Raw genomic sequence first — 17,563 nt, 5'->3', positions numbered from 1 at the left:
TAGCCGAGCGCCGCCGCTACGCGTTACGTTAATGTTTTCGACCAATCGCAGGTGTTGGCGCCACCATTTTTGGACCATTTCGAACGAAAATGTGGCCGCGCCGGCAGCCGGCGCAGGCAGCTCCTGGTGGGGCTTCAAGCGCTGCAACCTCAGCTCCAGCAGATCGTCCATTGTCCTCTCGAGCACCACCATCTTCTGCGTCTTCAGGCACATCTGCACCTCTATTTGCGCCTCGTAGGAGCGCCGGGAAGGCCCCAAACCCCACTGTCAAAGCTCAAAAGACCTCTAGTTCAGGCACAGACGACGCTGCGTGGCTGCTACGGGCTCTAGACAAGAAGAAAAAGAAGAAAGTCAAGCCTGATGCAAGCAAGAAGGTCACTAAGCCCTCAGAGCCCGAAAAAGCGGCGAAAAAGACGCAGCCGAAGCCGAAAAATGAGCGAAAAGGAGGTCCACTAGGCCTCTCCATGTCTGTACAGGAGCGCCAGCAATTGTGGCGCAGTGGGGCAGCTAAGAAGCCTGAAGATGAAGCAGTGGAACGGGCCAAGCAGCAGGAGAGAGAACGTCAAGAGACGGGCTTTGATCGTGTCTTCCAGGAGGTCTTCGGGGAGCAGCAGAAGGACAAGAAAGGAGGCGACGAGGAGGAGCTCAACAGTGTTTTATCCAGTGGAGATACAGGCGCCAATGCGTCGTCTTTAGGGCTGTCGGTGGTTGATGCAGAGACAGATAAAGACAAGGAGGTGACGAAGGTGTCGGGCAAACGTAAGGCTGCTCCGAGTGATGACGAGAAAGAAGAGGAGGCGTGGGGCTTCGCGACGGCTGGGAACAGTGGGTTCACTCTCGATGACTTCGACGCTCCATCTGACAGCAACGACGCGGGTTCCGGTGCTGTGGGTGATGCTCGGAAGGCTGCGGAGTTTGAGCGCTGGAAGGCCGAGGACGCCCAAAGTGCGGTGAGCGACAACTTCGTCAAGCTGAACATGCGTAAGAGATTCAAGGGCAGCTCTGGGCGCGCCAAGAAGCGACCGGCGTATCTGCGCGCACGTAATGAGAACCTGCTGGACGAAGCTACAGGTGAGAAATCTTCAGGCCTCGCTCCGGTGGTCAATGCGAACGGTACTCAACAGAGTAAGAAGGAGAAGTCGATGCTGGCTGACGACGGCGTGGACTTCACCGAGGAGTGTCTGGAAGCGCTGGCCAAAGCCGAGAAAGCGCGTGGTCTCTCTAGTCAAGAAAAATCGAAACCGAAGAAGGAGGCCGAGCCATTGACACCGCCGAGGTGTCATCATGCGTTGGTCTGTCAGAGCTTGGAGGTCAAGAAGAAGAACAAGAACCACGGCCGCAAGTTCTTCGCCTGCCCGCTGGGATTCGATGAAGGTCGCTGCGACTTCTTCCTCTGGGAAGACGACCACGTCCCGCTTGCACTGCAGACACTCTTCACGGCTTCTTCTTCCTCTGGCGGTGTTGCTGAATCCGCAGCAGAAGCGGAGGCCATTGAGTGCGTTCCTCCGGATATCGAAGCTACTGCAGAGGAGCAGCGAGAGGCAATGCTCACCAATCTGCGCCTGGTGTTTGGGCACGCTGACTTTCGTCCTGGCCAGCAGTGGGCGATCTCAAGGGTGCTGCGTCGTAAGGACACTCTCCTTGTGTTGCCCACGGGTGCAGGCAAGTCGCTGTGCTATCAATTCCCAGCGCTCTTCTTGCCTGGAATTACGCTCGTGATCTCGCCGCTTATTTCGCTGATGAACGACCAGTACGAGAGTCTCCCCGCCCCATTGAAGGCTCGCTCCGTGTGTCTTTCCGGCTCCGGCTCGGATTCAGGCTCGTCCAAGGCGAAGCATGCGGCTTTTGTGCGTGATCTGCTGGCGGACAAACTCTCTCTGATCTTCCTGTCGCCGGAGAAGGCGCTGGGTGCTGGAATGCAAGCGCTGCTCGCGTTGCCGCGGGTCCGTGCGCGCATGGCGCTAGTGTGTGTCGACGAAGCGCATTGCGTCTCAGAGTGGTCCCACCACTTCCGTCCAAGCTACTTGCGGCTGGCAGAGGTCTTCCGCCACGCCCAGTGCGTTTTGTGTGTGACTGCCACAGCCTCGCGACGTGTTGTCCACGATGTATTGCATCAATTGCGCTCACGTCGGCAGCTTCAGAATCAAGGTGGCGAAAGCGAGAGCGACATGGTGCTGCAGATGCCATGGCAAAGGAAGAATCTGGCGCTGGAAGTTCGTTCCGTCCGGTCGAATGATGAGCGACTGCGGCATCTCATCCACATCCTCCCCGAGTTGAGCAAAGGATCATCACAGTCCTCCAAGGCTGGCGGTGGTGTTATCGTGTACGTTCACCAGCAACGGCAGACGGAGGAACTTGCAGCTCTGCTGCGTGAACAATTGCCCAACGCTTGGCGCACTGCTGGAAAGGTGGTGGCGTTTCATGCTGGCATGGCGCCTGAGGCGAAGGAAAAGGTCCGCACAGGTTTTGCGCGAGGCAGAGTGCGCGTTGTGGTGGCTACTATCGCATTTGGTATGGGCATTGACAAGAAGAATGTGCGGGCTGTTGTGCACTTCCACATGCCGTCGTCTGTCGAGGGATACGTGCAGCAGATTGGACGAGCTGGTCGTGACGGCAAGTCTGCGCGAGCGTTGCTGTATCTGCTGAATGAAGACGCGGTGCACTTCCGCTCGTTACTGTTTTCAACCGCATTACATCGCGACCAGCTTCGGAGGCTCATGGCTCTTGTCTTCCAGAGTCGGGAGAGCTTATCCCCAGCGAGCAAGAAGCATGTAGTGGCTGTGAAGTGCTCGGGAAGAGGTCAGAGAGCTGGCAGTGACCTGACGCTGGAGTCTCTCGAGCGAGATTGGCTGGAGCGCCACCTTGACCTGAAGGCGGCTTCGATCGAGACGTTCCTCACGTTGCTGGCCCTCGAGACGCAGCGTCAGAAGGACGACGAGCTGGGTTTACGCGTGACACTCCAACCTCTGAGCATGAGTCAATGTACACTGCAGCTGCTGGACACTCAAGCGAAGAAACTGGGACCGCAATCTACAGTTAAGTCACTGCTCGGAGCGGTGCAGCGCAAGGAATTGCCTAATGCACGCGTGACACATCGTAAGGACGGGTATCTGAGCTCTTGGGTTATCGACTGCCACCTGCACGAAGTAGCTCAATGGTACGGACGGACGACTGGTGCCAACAGCAATGGAGACCAAGCTGCAGCCCTGTTAGCAGCTTCCGACGCTCAGCAGGCGGGTGAAACCAATGCTGCTGCGGTCGCTGCCGCCACGAATGAGCGTCGGCTGCTTCAAGAATTGCGAGCGGCTCAACAGACTGGTCAGATCCAGCGCTTTTCGCTGTCACAGCCCGCATTCCAGCTGCAGTTGAGCTGGAGGGCTGAACTGACCGACGAGATGAAGAGTGAAGTCGTGGACCGATGGACGAAGCTGTTGTACGCGAAGCACGAGCATCTCGAGTCGCGCCAGCTTGCTCGTCTCGCTCATTTGTATGGAGCGCTGTACGCGGCAGCTCTACCGGCGCCTTCTCCGACGTCAACCGCGCGTGATGGCGAAGATGAGGAAGACGAAGAAGATCTGGATAATAAGGCCCATGCTCTCGAGACCAAACTGGTACGTTACTTCGAAGACGACGACGATAAGGATGATGCTGCAGCCGGTGGAGACGACGTCGAAGGTGACGAGGATGAGCGTTTGCTGCAGAAAATGCTGCGGCCGCTGACCGAGTCTCTGATCGAGGCTATCGAGCGGGATACACGCTCACTCATTCAACTCCGTCTTGGCGGTGGAGGTCCGCTTGAGGGCAGTGATACTGAAGAGAGCAAGAGCAACGATGAAGGTATCAAATGGACGAGTTACGCTGTGGCCAAGGTATTTCACGGATTGACGACGCCGCAGCTTCCAACTCGGCAGTGGCGCGACCACGTCTGCTGGCGACGGTACTCTGACGTGGCCTTCGAGCGCATCGTGCAGATTGCACACAAGGTGATCCTGGAGGAGGAGGCTTTGGAATCCACTGTAAAGTCGGCGAGTGTGGGCATGTCGACAAATTAATGGTACTTATGACCTGTTAGATTACTTCTCTCCTACTTCATAGTTTCGCCAAGTTGGGGAACGATGGCGGCCACTTCCTTCGATGGCCTGAAACTCCAGCCGTTCCCAACCGTGGCGCTGTGCGTGGAAATTCACACAAACTCACTTCCTAATTCACTAACTAGCTTATCGTCACGAGTATTTGTACGCAGACTTAGCTCAAGCGCAGGTCCGGAAGTGCTGGACTGGAAGTTGCTGGTGTGATCGGTGGCGACTTAGGAGCTGCTCTGCTCTGTGAGTCGCTGGCTCGGGCGCCTTCTGTGTGCTAACTGGGCAGGTGGCGCTCAAGGTTGCATTAGATTTGACTGCGTTGTGGATGCCTGCGATCTCGATGCGTCTCGCCCACGTCTCAGTCGGTGAGTGCTGTGCGCTTTCCAGCATGGCGAAGTGACTGCCGCTGTGGTACAGTTTGCGCTCGTGTGTTTCGCTCTCGAGCATAGCGCTCCATGTCTTCTTGAGCATCTGCATCTCCTCGTCGTCGTCCGAGTCGTCCGCGTAAATCTCCGCGCGTTCTTCCTGGCGACCGAACTCACGGTAGAACCTCCGCGTGAAGTCGAAGTTGTTGAAGCGCTGAGTCTCGTCGTCACTGCCGCCTGCATCCTCCTCGCTGCTGGAGCTGAGGTGATATCTGCTGGTGCAGGACTGATACTTGTGGTCCGTCACCGTCATCGCGAAGGCTGGAGTCGGTACCAACGGGTAGTGGTGGAATCCCGGGGTGAGTGACGCCGCAGCCGACGTCCTCCTAGCTGCACCGGGCGACACGGGTCCTCGTCGAGCAGGTTTGACATTGCTGCAGTCCACACTTCGTGACGGAGCGACGCGCGGGGCCGCAGCTCGGTGGCTTCCACACTCGAGGAACGTCTCGATGTGGGTCATCATGCTGAAGCAAATGGCGATGAGTTGGCGCTGGCGAACGACTTCGACGACCTCCAGAGCCTGCTGCAAGAAGCGGTTGAGCGCCAGAGATCGCGCCTCGATCACGCGCTTGGAGCGTGAGCCAAACAGTTTTCGCGGCGGGAACTGCTTGAACACGAAGGCGAAGCGGTCGGACGGCGGCGTCTGGCGATGCCTTCCGCGGTGCGAGTTGATACTGGTACAAGTGCTGACACTGGAGCCAGCGCTGGCACTCGAGCTGACGTTGGACCTGGTGTTGAAGCTGCTCTCGATGTTGTCCATGTCCGGGCTGGTGAGGTACGTGGCCATCTCGTCGTCGATGAGTGCGAGGAGCTTCTCGCGCAGTTCGCAGAACTCGGAGAAGCAGCGGCGGATGTGCCAACTCCTCCGCGTCTTGGTGTCTTCAACCCGCAAGATGTAGACTGTGGACGGCTTGAGCGCCAAGGCCGACGTGATGGTCGCTGTCAATGAGCTCATGGAGCCATTCATGGTGGTCCTGCCTGTGTGGTACGAGGCGATTGCAAGAGTGCCGACTGGTGGTCGATTGATCCCCCCCCGTTTCAGCCCCCAACTAGTTGGCGCTGCGGTTTCGTGTGGTCCGTGTCTCGCTCGGCTTTCAGCTCTACCCGAAACCAGTTACGCGCGTTGCTCGCTTGATTTTCGCCACGCAGAGTCTCAGAGCCTGATGCTTGAGGCTCGGGATGGGGGTCAAATTGTCTGCCAGGTAGCGACTTGGCACGCAGAATGGAAAGTGGTGACCGCGAGTTGAACACTTTCGGCGACGGACGGTGGATAGATAGTCTTCGAGGGCTCAGGTGGGGCCCTCTCACGGGCCGGACGCCGACTGGACTGGAAGGAGCACGCCGGCATCCCTGGAAACAAACCGAGTGGCCCACGGCTCGTATCTCTAGCGCCGCCGCCGCATTTGACAGCACCAAGATGTTAGCTAACTGCGGGCGTCTGTGGATCACCGAGCTCACGGTCGTCGGGGATCAAGATGCAAGGTTTACTGCGCCGCAGCAATGGTAAACTTTGAAAGGGCGCCCTACTGAGCATTACACAACCGGCGCGCATTTGAGCCTTTCACGCGTGCGCATGATCACAAGTCCAGCGTAACGGCGGCAATTATTGAGCAGAGTGACCTGTGACCAGTGCTGCTCGGCCGAAGGCAATGTTTTGACATCAAAAGCACATGGTACTCTTCCAAGCAGGAAAAGGTGGTGCGGGTCAGGTCAAGCGTTCGTCTTTAGCGAGGTGGGGCCGAATTGAAGTGCGACTATCATCCAGCCACTGTCAGGACAGGCCCGAGCTTCCGTTGGGTGCAGAGAGCAATTGTTCCTCGACGCGAAAATTGGCCCCGGGAGGGATTGAATCTCGCATTGTTCTCGCTAGCCACGCGCGTCTCGGTCCAGTCGTCGTGGTCGATTGCGAGGCTCGCCTCGGTGGAGGTGAAGCTTCGGTGAACACGCTTCCTTCTGTCGATTCAACACGACTGGAAAGGATTTGGCACGAAATCCATTCTCGAGTGGTTTGATCGTAGTGCCAACGCGTTTTGGCCTGCGATCTGACCACCGCTGACTCTCGTGTAAGTTCGATGGAACACGTACTCCTTCTGCTTTAGGCTGTCGGGCGAGAGCCCAATGCTGTTGCAAGCGGGGGTGGGGACATACATGCAGTGTGTATGGTACTCAGCGCAACTTTCATGACGTGGTTTCATGGCAAATCCGTTCACAAAAATGCACTGGGCCGGGCTGCATCCACCGTTCAAGCACAGCGCTCATAGCAGGAGAGTATCAACTTGATACTGTCCTGCTCGCTGGAGATAAGCTCAGCTCGCGATCAAGTCCTCGCCTATGGTGTGGACGTATCATACGTAAGATGTACACACAACACGCGTCAATCAAGTTGTGTTTGTGGAGAGCGGAAGATGGTGAACGGGTGAAGGGCTCACTAGGATATCATGCGCCCAAGCGCCCTTCCACCGCCCTCGACGATGTTGCGGGCAGTAGTGGGAGGGATGCCGTTGCAGTCGGCAACCAGCACCCAGTCACGCCCTTCTCGGTGTGCATCGAGCACACGCGTGCGGGCCGCAAGCCAATGCTTCGGCTCTTGGGGCATGTTGCCGGCGGAGACAGGGAGAAATCCACATTGCTCTAAATACTAATTTCAGAAATTATTTTCCGATTTTTGGATGTTACTTAAGTTACTTCACACCGTTTTGCTTTACACTGCTGCCAACTTGGATTGGCAAAGGTGTAGTTGCATTCGTTTATCAACATGAAACCGAGAAAATGGAGCCCATGGCTCTCCTGCTGGTTGTAGCGAAGAGCTTTCTCACCAGTTGAGGCTTCTGGGATTTCTCACTTTGCAAACGGGCCGCTCCACACAACTCAACTCGGCCGTCGTAGAGTTTGCAGCTACGTCCGATGAGAGAGCTACAGTCCTGATTCAGCCGTTGGGTTAAAAGTTACCACTGGTAACGGCGTATCATGATATCGAAGTCAGGGGGGCTCGGTGTAGGGATGGCTAGCCTCACACTCGCGGTGGCCTCGCCATCTTCACTAAATTCCGCCAGGCACGTGTGCTGCTCGATCCCCTGAAGGCTTTTCAGTGGCGCAAAAGCTGAAGTCGATGATGCGAACTCCCTACAAGAGGCCCCATGTAATGCAAGAAAATGAAGCTGACGGGCCAGAATCTGCAGGGTCAAGAAGAGAAGGAGAAACATGAGATGGAGAGACAGATCGTCAAGCTCTTCTGTGGGATCGTGGGTGCGCGCGGTTCGTTCCCGATCGAAATCGACGTGGAGCTAGCGGTGGGGCACCTGAAGAACGAGATCAAAAAGGCGAGGCCGAACGCGTGCAGGGACACCGACGCCGACCAACTGCGGCTTTTTGTACCAAAGAGGGCGGTGAATGGCTTACGGAAGCCCAACTCGTGGAGGGTCTGGATGCAGATGTAACCAGCCGCATGAAGGAATTACGCTTTGCGCAGGAGCCCATCGGCGCAATCGTCGCATCAAGACAACGCAGCAGGCACACTTCTCCTAGACTTCTCCTAGAAAGATATTGGAGAAAGTTAAGGGCCCGTAGATATGCTGGTGGTTCTGGAGAGAGCAACTGGTGGGACGATCGGCTCGGTGGAAGAGTGTAAGAGAAGGCTCCAGACGTGGTTCCGCGATGGCCTTGATGAACGCGACGAGAAGACGTCCGATCTGAATCCCGGGAGTGATTGAATTGTCCATTTAGATCAAGCGGTGAATCCGAAGTACGTACTCGAGACACCAGATCTCCTTCCGGCGTATAATACAGCGGTGTTTCACTTACCAAACAAATATATTATCAAACTTTTGAATTATTCACACTCTACACCCCGCAGTACGCATACAGATATGTTGCCGACTACACTCACACGAAGGGCCTTACCATTGCAATCTTTGCCTAGAGTGCCCTTGATAGGATCGCACGACCACCGTTTCCAGCACGTGCCGACATGGTAGGCGCGCTACTCACGTTAGCACCAGGCCGACTCAGCACTACCGAGGCTGGAACGGGTCCAGCCCAGGACCCCAAGAGCGGCGCACCTTTCACAGGGGCAGCGTTCTTGATCTGGGAAGTGTTCTTGGTGGGAGTGGCGTTCTTGGTACGCGCCTTGTTCTTCGGGAGCGTGCCCTTGGTTGCCTTCACCGGTGCTGGGGGTGGAATTTTTACGGCCTCCGATGCCTGTTTCTTCTTGGCGGCCTGGATCTGGCCTTGGGTGGCGTTCTTCGCAGGCTGCTCCTTCCGGCGTTCGGCCTCCTTCTGGGAATTCACACTCTTCTCAATGGAATTCGAGCGAGGGCGTGCGTTCCTCGTCTGCAGAGCGGGCTTATCCTTGCGGCCATCCCACGCGCCACCGATCTGCTTGAGCTGCGTACGAATGGCGTCGTACAGGTGCTGACCGCCGAGTTGCAGCATGGCCTCCTGGAACTTGTCGGACTGGGCTTGCTTCACCATGTGCTTCAGCTTGTACTGGTTCACCTTGCTCCAATCCGCGGCGTTCGTCTTACCGGAGATCGGTTTCAATCCCTTGGCGGTCGGTGCCAGCTCTAGCCGCTCGTTGTTGTCGAGGCTAAGGATCTCGCGCAGGGTCTGGCACGCCGCACGCTTCTCGGGCGCCAAGCCCAGCACCAACCGCAGCACAAAACTAGCACCGACAGAGTACTGGCCAAGCAGCTTCGACTGCTGCGCCTTGGTGTTGTTGCGCGGAGAGGTGGCAGTCTTGGCATTAGTGGCCTTCAGTCGCGATGCGGCGTTGGTCATTCTTGGGCGGTGCTCGGGGAGTGCGGAGGCTCGCGTGGCTTGGTTGTTGTTGCTTGTTGGCTTGTTGGACGATTGCAAAGTGAGACCTTCAGGGGACCCTCGCCATGCAGCTCGAGCTAGTGTTGATGGTTTCCAGGTATCTTCATAATTGAAAACCTCGATATCTTACCTAGGTATGACAGCAGGCGAGTTCGAGCACTTTACAGATGCCGAAGCAAGGGCACATCATGTGTTGTGAGGGGGGGGTCTTTTGAACAACCTGCCGCCATTCACCGTTTAAGGCCTAGTTCCAACCGCGTGCCATCCGTGCCATGCCATGCCATGTCATCCGAGAGCTCCTCGGGTTTAGGTCACTGGTGCCATGCTAGTGCCATGCATGGCACGCTTTGGTGCCATGGCAATTGGTCGTGCCATGTGCCATAATGGGGAAATTGCTCGTGACGGACATCAGACTTTGCTCTGCTGGTATACAAGCCGAGCGCCGCCGCTACGCGGCGGATAGAATTTATATTGTAGTTAAGCTTAGTTGTTCCTTGCACCCGTTCCGCTCGCCTCGTCGGCTCGCTGCACTACTCGCAGTGTTAGCACTGCGAGTAGTGCAGCAAGTTAATAAATTCAGAGGCCGGGGCGGGTCCTGCGGCCCCGCAATGTCGTATGCTTGTCGCGCAAACGCGGCCTTGACTAGTTTGTCCACCTATTAGGAACCCATATAACCCGCTTTTGGCCGACGGGGTGCTAAACTGTGTTTGTATATCACCAGTTTATCTTGCCATGGCGCAAGCCATTTCATTCGGAAACGGAGTGCCACGCAAATTCGGTACCTAGCCCTATTGGATGGCATGGCACCACGGCGCGCACTAGGCCTAAGTGTCCTCGGCAGGATATTATATCAACTGAAGCCGTGCTGACTGGAGTGCTGGTGGCAGGACAGTATCAAGTTACAATCCTGCCACCAGCTGAGCTGCTCAGCTCGCGATCAAGTCCTTGGCTGAGCTGTCGTACGTAAGATGGGGGTTGTGGAGAGCGGGCTCACTGGGATATCATGCGCTCGAGCCGCCCTTTCCAGTGCCCTCTGGAGCTGCCGTCGTTTCAAACACTTTTTTAGTCTATCAACACGAAACCGAGAAATTGGAGCACACAGCTCTCCTCCTGGCTGTATGTACGTTAGTATCGAAGAACTTTCTCACCAGTTGGGGCTTTTGATGTAAGCGGGCCGCTCGCAGTTCAACTCGATCTTCCTAGAGTTAGCTCCGTTGCGCTTGAAATGGGATAACTACAGTCCTGATTCAGTCGTTGGGTTATAAGTTACGAACGACGCAGCATGGTATCGAAGCCACGTGGGCTCGGGTGGGTTTGGATTGTGCTGATCGATACGCCCCGAATACTTACGACATTATTTTTTGCGTCACATACCCTTAGTGGCGTGGACTTGTTCTTAGTTGCTCACATTGGTCCGTGCTGATTAATTTCAACTTTCAACGTCCCTTACTCAACTCGATTGGGTTTGGGGACAGCGGAAGCTGGCGAACGCACGTCATGCCTTGCTCAGAGCGCCCTTTCCAGGTCTCGCTTCATGAGTTACCGTGGTGTGTTTATCAGCACAACACTAAGGAAATGAAGCCTGGTACAGCGTACGTGTAAGTTACATGTAGTGCCTGCTGGTTGTAGTGAAGAGGTAACGTTAGTTGAAGCCCTGCCTCTTGTCATCCTGATTGAAGAGCCTTCACACAGACCTTTACAATGAAAACATGGCTTTCCATTTTCTTACCTTATTGTCCCGGCCAGAATTGAAGGGCCCGTAGTAATGCAAACGCAGAGCTCAATCTTACATGTACAGTTCGTAGCTACGTTGTATTATTTGAGATGGGATAACTACAGTCCTGATTCAGCCAACGTGTCCCTTTTGGCTTCGATATGTACTTTGGAATCCAAGTGCATTATCGAAGCCATAGGGTCTCTGAAGAGGTGTCGGTCAGCCGCACACTAACGATGATCATCTCGGCGCGGCCTTGATTAAAATATGCACGGCACGCGTGCTGTTTGCACTTGGAAGGGCAGAGCCGGCACCTGATGGCTGCATACGGTAATGGCCGCTGCAGCCACCAGGGCCTGGTCCATGACTCGTCCCCATTGCGGGCCGAGGAGCCCTTCTCACCAGCCGCCTCTCGCTGCTGTTTTCATCGCTAGCAGGCGGTTGCACGGATACTGGACATGTAAGCGAAGCTGTCGCTGCGGACAGGCACGTGCATGGCCCGCAACGTCCGCTTGCGGTGGGTTCACTGATGGCGAGACGCTTCGCCGGATGCACATCGGGCTTTGCTGTTGGGTCCCCGGGCTACGCTGGGCCGAGCTTGTAGGAATTGCCCCGAACAGCATTTACGTGAGTAGATTTGTATACAGACTAGAGCGTGAGAACGAGACGCCTGATATATCCGGATTTAAAAGGGAATCATATCTGGCAGACACCACATTATGTATTTTACATTGACTCTAATACCTGATCTCATCGGTAGAAACGGGTATTAGTTGCTACCCGTCTCGTTCTCACGCTCTAGTCTGTACTGTATTTCTACCATGGAGCATTGCATTGAGATCGTCCCGCAATCCACATCGCGTGATCGAAGCTTGCTTACACTAAGGATTGGCCAAGGATTTATCATATTGTGCCTTTCGGTCATTTTGCCGAGTCCTACGTAGGACTTTGGAGGTCAGTTAATCTGAGGTTGGGGGTCTCTAAATCTGAGATGCAAATCTCGGACGAGTCCGATTAGCGGTCTCCCGGAGGCTCTCCGTTCAATGGACGTCCAAGCCAAGCAAGCTTTGTTTGGGGAAGCAATCAGTGCTGGAACCCACGAAGGCGAAGGGAGAAGACTTGGTTGTTTAATGTATCGACCGCATCGTGCTTACCTAGGTTTATTCTGCGTCTGACATACACCGTATTAGAGTCAGCTCGTATGAAAGTCCTGCCACAAGACTTGACAGGAGTCCTTGGTAAGACCTCAAACCCCGAATGCCGTGAGAATGGGCGACATTCGGGCTTTCGGCTGTTTGTAGGACCTATGCAAGTGCTTCCATCGGACTAGCAATTCTTGGTCCTAATTCCCTACGAGGGGCCTGCTAATCTACTCCGATAACCTAGCCCCATCTTAGTTGGTAATTCAACAAAGCAGATGCAAAAACTTGCCAAAGCTTTGCCAAAGCGTGGGCACCGGCAGACTTTTGCCATCAACGCGGATCAAGTGTGCATGGATGCTAATATCCCGGCTTTCCGCTGGTCAGTCTGACTAGATTCATGAGACGTCTCCAACAGCCAGCGGGTTGTTCGGTAGCTATGGGCCGTTCCAGCGGTTGTACACCGCACGTGTGGCGTTCATTCCGGAATCTGCCACGCCACCGTCAAGTCCCCATCCCGGTCCAGACGATGGTCTGCCTCTATCAAGCCGCGGCGCTCTTCACAGCGGCACTTGCTGCCACGGGTGCCTTGGCGCGAGTGACGCAGTCCGAATCGACAGACTCGACTTTGCTCCAAGCGTTCGAGGACTGCATGGACAAATGCGCCACCAACAGCAGCAGTGGCAACGGCACGCTGACTGCCAACACCAACTTCTTCATGTCGGAGTCGCCGCTGTACGAAGACTACGCGACGGGCCCCAAGGCGCGTATCGACCGCAAGCCCCTGGGTGTGTACTTTGCCTCGTCGGAAGAGGACGTGGTGCGCGCCGTCAAGTGCTCGGTGCAGAGCGGCCTGGCACCCGTGCCTCGCAGCGGCGGCCACTCGTACGAAGTGCTGTCGTCCATGGACGGCTCGCTGGTCATCGACATCGCCGACATGGTGGACGTCAACCTTGTGTCCGAGAACAAGGAGGAGGGCTCCGTTCTGGCCACGATACAGGCGGGTGCTCGTTTGGCCTGGGTCTACACGGAGCTGGACCGGCTCGGAGGCTACAACTTCAACGCCGGCACGTGCCCTAGCGTCGGCATCGGCGGTCACATCAGCGGCGGAGGCTACGGCATGGTGAGCCGCCACTACGGACTCGCGGCTGACCAGACCACCGAGATGCGGGTGGTGCTCTACAACGGCACGGTTGTCACCGCGTCCACTACGCAGAACCCGGACCTGTTCTGGGCGCTGCGCGGTGGCGGTGCCGGCTCGTTCGGCATTGTCACGCTCTTCACCATCAAGGCGTACAAGATGCCGGTTGTGACGGTCTTCAGCATGCAGTTCAACGTCTCCGTGCGTGCGCAGGTGTTGCGCGCGTGGATGGACTACTTCCCTACGGCCGACTCGAGGGTGACCACGCAGCTCGTGGTGGACGGCGGAGGCGCGCGCATGACCGGCCAGTACCTGGGCTCCAAGGCGGAGCTGGACGTGCTGCTCAACTCGTCGGGTCTGTTCGACCACGGCGGCTTGAAGACTATCGACCGCCGCGACAACTGCTCACAGCTCGCCACCAAGGCGTACGTCTGGAAGGGCACGTGCGACGACCTGAGCTCGCTCAACGTCTCGCACCACCTGACGTCGGCCGACAAGGACTACAGCAAGATCAAGGGCGGCTACTCCAACTCGGCGCTGGACGACGAGGGCGTGCAGACTGTGCTGGACTGGGCCGACAGCCTGCCCAACACCACGTGGGCGTACATCCAATTCGAGGCGTACGGCGGCGTCTTCGCCTCGCAGAAGAACGACATGACTCCGTGGGCGCACCGTGATGCCGTCTGGTCCGTGCAGATCGGCGTGGGCGCCAACAAGGGCGAGTCCGAGGACTCCCCGTCCTACAACTGGATCCGCGGCATCGCCGGCGCCCTCGAGAAGTACTTCGACGGCGGCAACTACCAGAACTACTGCGACCTGGACCTGGGCGCCGACTTCGGCCGACGCTACTGGGGCGCCGACAACTTCGCGCGCCTGCGCCAGATCAAGGCCCAATACGACCCATGGAACGTCTTCCACAGCGCTCAGTCCATCCCACTGCCTTAGAACCATCGATAGGCAGAATGACCAAAGATACCTATTCGTAGTCAACATGGCTACATGAGTTGTATTACCTGTTGAAGTTGCCTTTTTTCGCACCACTTCGGTGCCTTTACAACCCGCGCCATACCCCAAGTTTTCAGGACGTATCGAGTGTGGTTGACGGACAGAGGAATCCCAGTCCACCATCGAAGCCAAAAGGGCCACGTTGGGTACAACGGCTGAACCAGGACTGCAGCTCTCAACTGACGAAGAGTGTTGCTACCACCGTACTACCGGTAGCTTAGCTACGAAATGTCCGACCCGTTTGCATAAAGGGAAGTACTGTTGGCATTGTGAGGGCTCTTCATTGAAGAGTCTTCAAACAGGATGGCAGGAGGCAGAGCTTCAATTATCGTTACGTCTTCGCTTCTCGGTTTTGCGTCATCAATCAAAACCTGAATATCCCAACGCGAGCTCATAAGCTGCCATCTTCCGCTCTCTCCACAAACTTACTACACACGAGTCGATCATGCATGAAACTTCGTTTATGCTATACCACATACGCATATGCCCACGCTTCGGTATCTTAGTTTGTCAAGCACTACTGCTGCACGGCTTCACCTGCTGCCAAACCTAGGTAAGATATCGAGGTTTTCAATTATGAAGATACCTGGAAACCATCAACACTAGCTCGAGCTGCATGGCGAGGGTCCCCTGAAGGTCTCACTTTGCAATCGTCCAACAAGCCAACAAGCAACAACAACCAAGCCACGCGAGCCTCCGCGCTCCCCGAGCACCGCCCAAGAATGACCAACGCCGCATCGCGACTGAAGGCCACCAATGCCAAGACTGCCACCTCTCCGCGCAACAACACCAAGGCGCAGCAGTCGAAGCTGCTTGGCCAGTACTCTGTCGGTGCCAGTTTTGTGCTGCGGTTGGTGCTGGGCTTGGCGCCCGAGAAGCGTGCGGCGTGCCAGACCCTGCGCGAGATCCTTAGCCTCGACAACAACGAGCGGCTAGAGCTGGCACCGACCGCCAAGGGATTGAAACCGATCTCCGGTAAGACGAACGCCGCGGATTGGAGCAAGGTGAACCAGTACAAGCTGAAGCACATGGTGAAGCAAGCCCAGTCCGACAAGTTCCAGGAGGCCATGCTGCAACTCGGCGGTCAGCACCTGTACGACGCCATTCGTACGCAGCTCAAGCAGATCGGTGGCGCGTGGGATGGCCGCAAGGATAAGCCCGCTCTGCAGACGAGGAACGCACGCCCTCGCTCGAATTCCATTGAGAAGAGTGTGAATTCCCAGAAGGAGGCCGAACGCCGGAAGGAGCAGCCTGCGAAGAACGCCACCCAAGGCCAGATCCAGGCCGCCAAGAAGAAACAGGCATCGGAGGCCGTAAAAATTCCACCCCCAGCACCGGTGAAGGCAACCAAGGGCACGCTCCCGAAGAACAAGGCGCGTACCAAGAACGCCACTCCCACCAAGAACACTTCCCAGATCAAGAACGCTGCCCCTGTGAAAGGTGCGCCGCTCTTGGGGTCCTGGGCTGGACCCGTTCCAGCCTCGGTAGTGCTGAGTCGGCCTGGTGCTAACGTGAGTAGCGCGCCTACCATGTCGGCACGTGCTGGAAACGGTGGTCGTGCGATCCTATCAAGGGCACTCTAGGCAAAGATTGCAATGGTAAGGCCCTTCGTGTGAGTGTAGTCGGCAACATATCTGTATGCGTACTGCGGGGTGTGGAGTGTGAATAATTCAAAAGTTTGATAATATATTTGTTTGGTAAGTGAAACACCGCTGTATTATACGCCGGAAGGAGATCTGGTGTCTCGAGTGCGTACTTCGGATTCACCGCTTGATCTAAATGGACAATTCAATCACTCCGGGATTCAGATCGGACGTCTTCTCGTCGCGTTCATCAAGGACATCGCGGAACCACGTCTGGAGCCTTCTCTTACACTCTTCCACCGAGCCGATCGTCCCACCAGTTGCTCTCTCCAGAACCACCAGCATATCTACGGGCCCTTAACTTTCTCCAACATCTTTCTAGGAGAAGTCTAGGAGAAGTGAGCCTGCTGCGTTGTCTTGATGCGACGATCGCGCCGATGGGCTCCTGCGCAAAGCGTAATTCCTTCATGCGGCTGGTTACATCTGCATCCAGACCCTCCACGAGTTGGGCTTCCGTAAGCCATTCACCGCCCTCCTTGGTACAAAAAGCCGCAGTTGGTCGGCGTCGGTGTCCCTGCACGCGTTCGGCCTCGCCTTTTTGATCTCGTTCTTCAGGTGCCCCACCGCTAGCTCCACGTCGATTTCGATCGGGAACGAACCGCGCGCACCCACGATCCCACAGAAGAGCTTGACGATCTGTCTCTCCATCTCATGTTTCTCCTTCTCTTCTTGACCCTGCAGATTCTGGCCCGTCAGCTTCATTTTCTTGCATTACATGGGGCCTCTTGTAGGGAGTTCGCATCATCGACTTCAGCTTTTGCGCCACTGAAAAGCCTTCAGGGGATCGAGCAGCACACGTGCCTGGCGGAATTTAGTGAAGATGGCGAAGCCACCGCGAGTGTGTGGCTGGTAGTTGATACAAAGTAAGAGCGCGAAACAGGTCATTGACAGGTCAGGTCATGTTAGGTCATGCAAGAAACACATGATTTAAAGTATTACTTCGCTGCATGTGGCGATACCATCTGGAAGCTCATTAGTGAGCCAAAGATATCCCTCTTGTACAGTAACGCATAAACCGATTTCATCGCACCAAGTATTATTTTCCAAAGATATTCTCGTGGGGGAATCACCGTAGAGTGTTGCCGCTCGTGCCTGGGAGTGGCTGGAGGGTTAGTTCTAGGCTAAAATCAAACTGAGCGACTGTGGCCGCGTTCCTTTGGCTCGAGATTACTGGTTCTCGAACCGTGTGTGTAAAAACTCGTCGATCTGGAAAAACAGATTCCCCGACGGCTACGCCGCCGGGTAATCAACCATTTCCAAAGATCTTCTCGTGGGGGAATCACCGTAGTGTATTGCCGCTCGTGCCAGGGAGTGGCGTGGAGGCGCCCCACCTTGAGAATTCCTTCGCGACGCTTACTGGCACATCAGGCTTGACAGACCTGCTGTTCCTTCCGAGGTCAGCACAGGATAGTCCTCGAAGCAGGAGGACATCCAGCGCCCAAGCAGCTTAATCACCAGTCTGTCCGCCCCAGCATTGAGCAACTTGGTCGCGCCACCGATGCGTACCGAGTGAGTAGAGAACCGCGCAGGATCGAGACCTTCCTTGGACGCCGCGGCCTTGATTATCCTTGCTACTTGGCTTGACGAAACTCCGCCTGA

General features: G+C 56.1%; 7 protein-coding genes across 7 annotated transcripts; 4 read left to right on the top strand and 3 right to left on the bottom strand.

Moving 5' to 3' along the window:
* Positions 1-89: 89 nt before the first annotated feature.
* Positions 90-3,176, top strand: PHYSODRAFT_513121 (hypothetical protein; the record flags this gene model as incomplete). Its single annotated transcript, XM_009533290.1, has 4 exons — positions 90-582; positions 628-887; positions 1,176-2,534; positions 3,102-3,176. Coding segments are annotated over 4 exons (2,187 nt in total), but the record flags the coding sequence as incomplete, so codon positions are not given.
* A 65-nt stretch (positions 3,177-3,241) lies between these two features.
* Positions 3,242-7,225, bottom strand: PHYSODRAFT_286754 (hypothetical protein). The gene has a single exon (XM_009533289.1). It carries the CDS (start codon positions 5,472-5,474, stop codon positions 4,251-4,253), a length of 1,224 nt encoding a protein of 407 aa, XP_009531584.1. The 5' UTR covers positions 5,475-7,225; the 3' UTR covers positions 3,242-4,250.
* Positions 7,226-7,725: 500 nt separating this feature from the next.
* Positions 7,726-7,890, top strand: PHYSODRAFT_430657 (hypothetical protein; the record flags this gene model as incomplete). Its single annotated transcript, XM_009533288.1, has 1 exon — positions 7,726-7,890. A coding segment is annotated over one exon (165 nt), but the record flags the coding sequence as incomplete, so codon positions are not given.
* A 407-nt stretch (positions 7,891-8,297) lies between these two features.
* PHYSODRAFT_355057 (hypothetical protein) lies at positions 8,298-9,337 on the bottom strand. The gene has a single exon (XM_009533287.1). The coding sequence runs from the start codon at positions 9,281-9,283 to the stop codon at positions 8,423-8,425; it is 861 nt and encodes a 286-aa protein (XP_009531582.1). The 5' UTR covers positions 9,284-9,337; the 3' UTR covers positions 8,298-8,422.
* A 3,367-nt stretch (positions 9,338-12,704) lies between these two features.
* On the top strand, positions 12,705-14,261 carry PHYSODRAFT_511802 (hypothetical protein; the record flags this gene model as incomplete). The annotated part of the gene is made up of 1 exon (XM_009533286.1): positions 12,705-14,261. The coding sequence occupies one exon, from the start codon at positions 12,705-12,707 to the stop codon at positions 14,259-14,261; it is 1,557 nt and encodes a 518-aa protein (XP_009531581.1).
* Positions 14,262-14,989: 728 nt separating this feature from the next.
* PHYSODRAFT_355056 (hypothetical protein) lies at positions 14,990-16,028 on the top strand. Its single transcript, XM_009533285.1, has one exon. The coding sequence runs from the start codon at positions 15,044-15,046 to the stop codon at positions 15,902-15,904; it is 861 nt and encodes a 286-aa protein (XP_009531580.1). The 5' UTR covers positions 14,990-15,043; the 3' UTR covers positions 15,905-16,028.
* Positions 16,029-16,435: 407 nt separating this feature from the next.
* PHYSODRAFT_430999 (hypothetical protein) lies at positions 16,436-16,600 on the bottom strand (the record flags this gene model as incomplete). Its single annotated transcript, XM_009533284.1, has 1 exon — positions 16,436-16,600. A coding segment is annotated over one exon (165 nt), but the record flags the coding sequence as incomplete, so codon positions are not given.
* Positions 16,601-17,563: the final 963 nt, after the last annotated feature.

The sequence above is a fragment of the Phytophthora sojae genome, assembly GCF_000149755.1.
Source record: "Phytophthora sojae unplaced genomic scaffold PHYSOscaffold_6, whole genome shotgun sequence".
NCBI classification, from domain to species: Eukaryota; Oomycota; class Peronosporomycetes; order Peronosporales; family Peronosporaceae; genus Phytophthora; species Phytophthora sojae.
This window is presented reverse-complemented; position numbering and strand designations above follow the sequence as displayed.

Excerpts from the sequence above, each read along its gene's own strand:
- PHYSODRAFT_355056 (XM_009533285.1), top strand. The coding sequence starts at position 15,044 with ATGACCAACGCCGCATCGCGACTGAAGGCCACCAATGCCAAGACTGCC.
- PHYSODRAFT_286754 (XM_009533289.1), bottom strand. The coding sequence starts at position 5,474 with ATGAATGGCTCCATGAGCTCATTGACAGCGACCATCACGTCGGCCTTG.
- PHYSODRAFT_355057 (XM_009533287.1), bottom strand. The coding sequence starts at position 9,283 with ATGACCAACGCCGCATCGCGACTGAAGGCCACTAATGCCAAGACTGCC.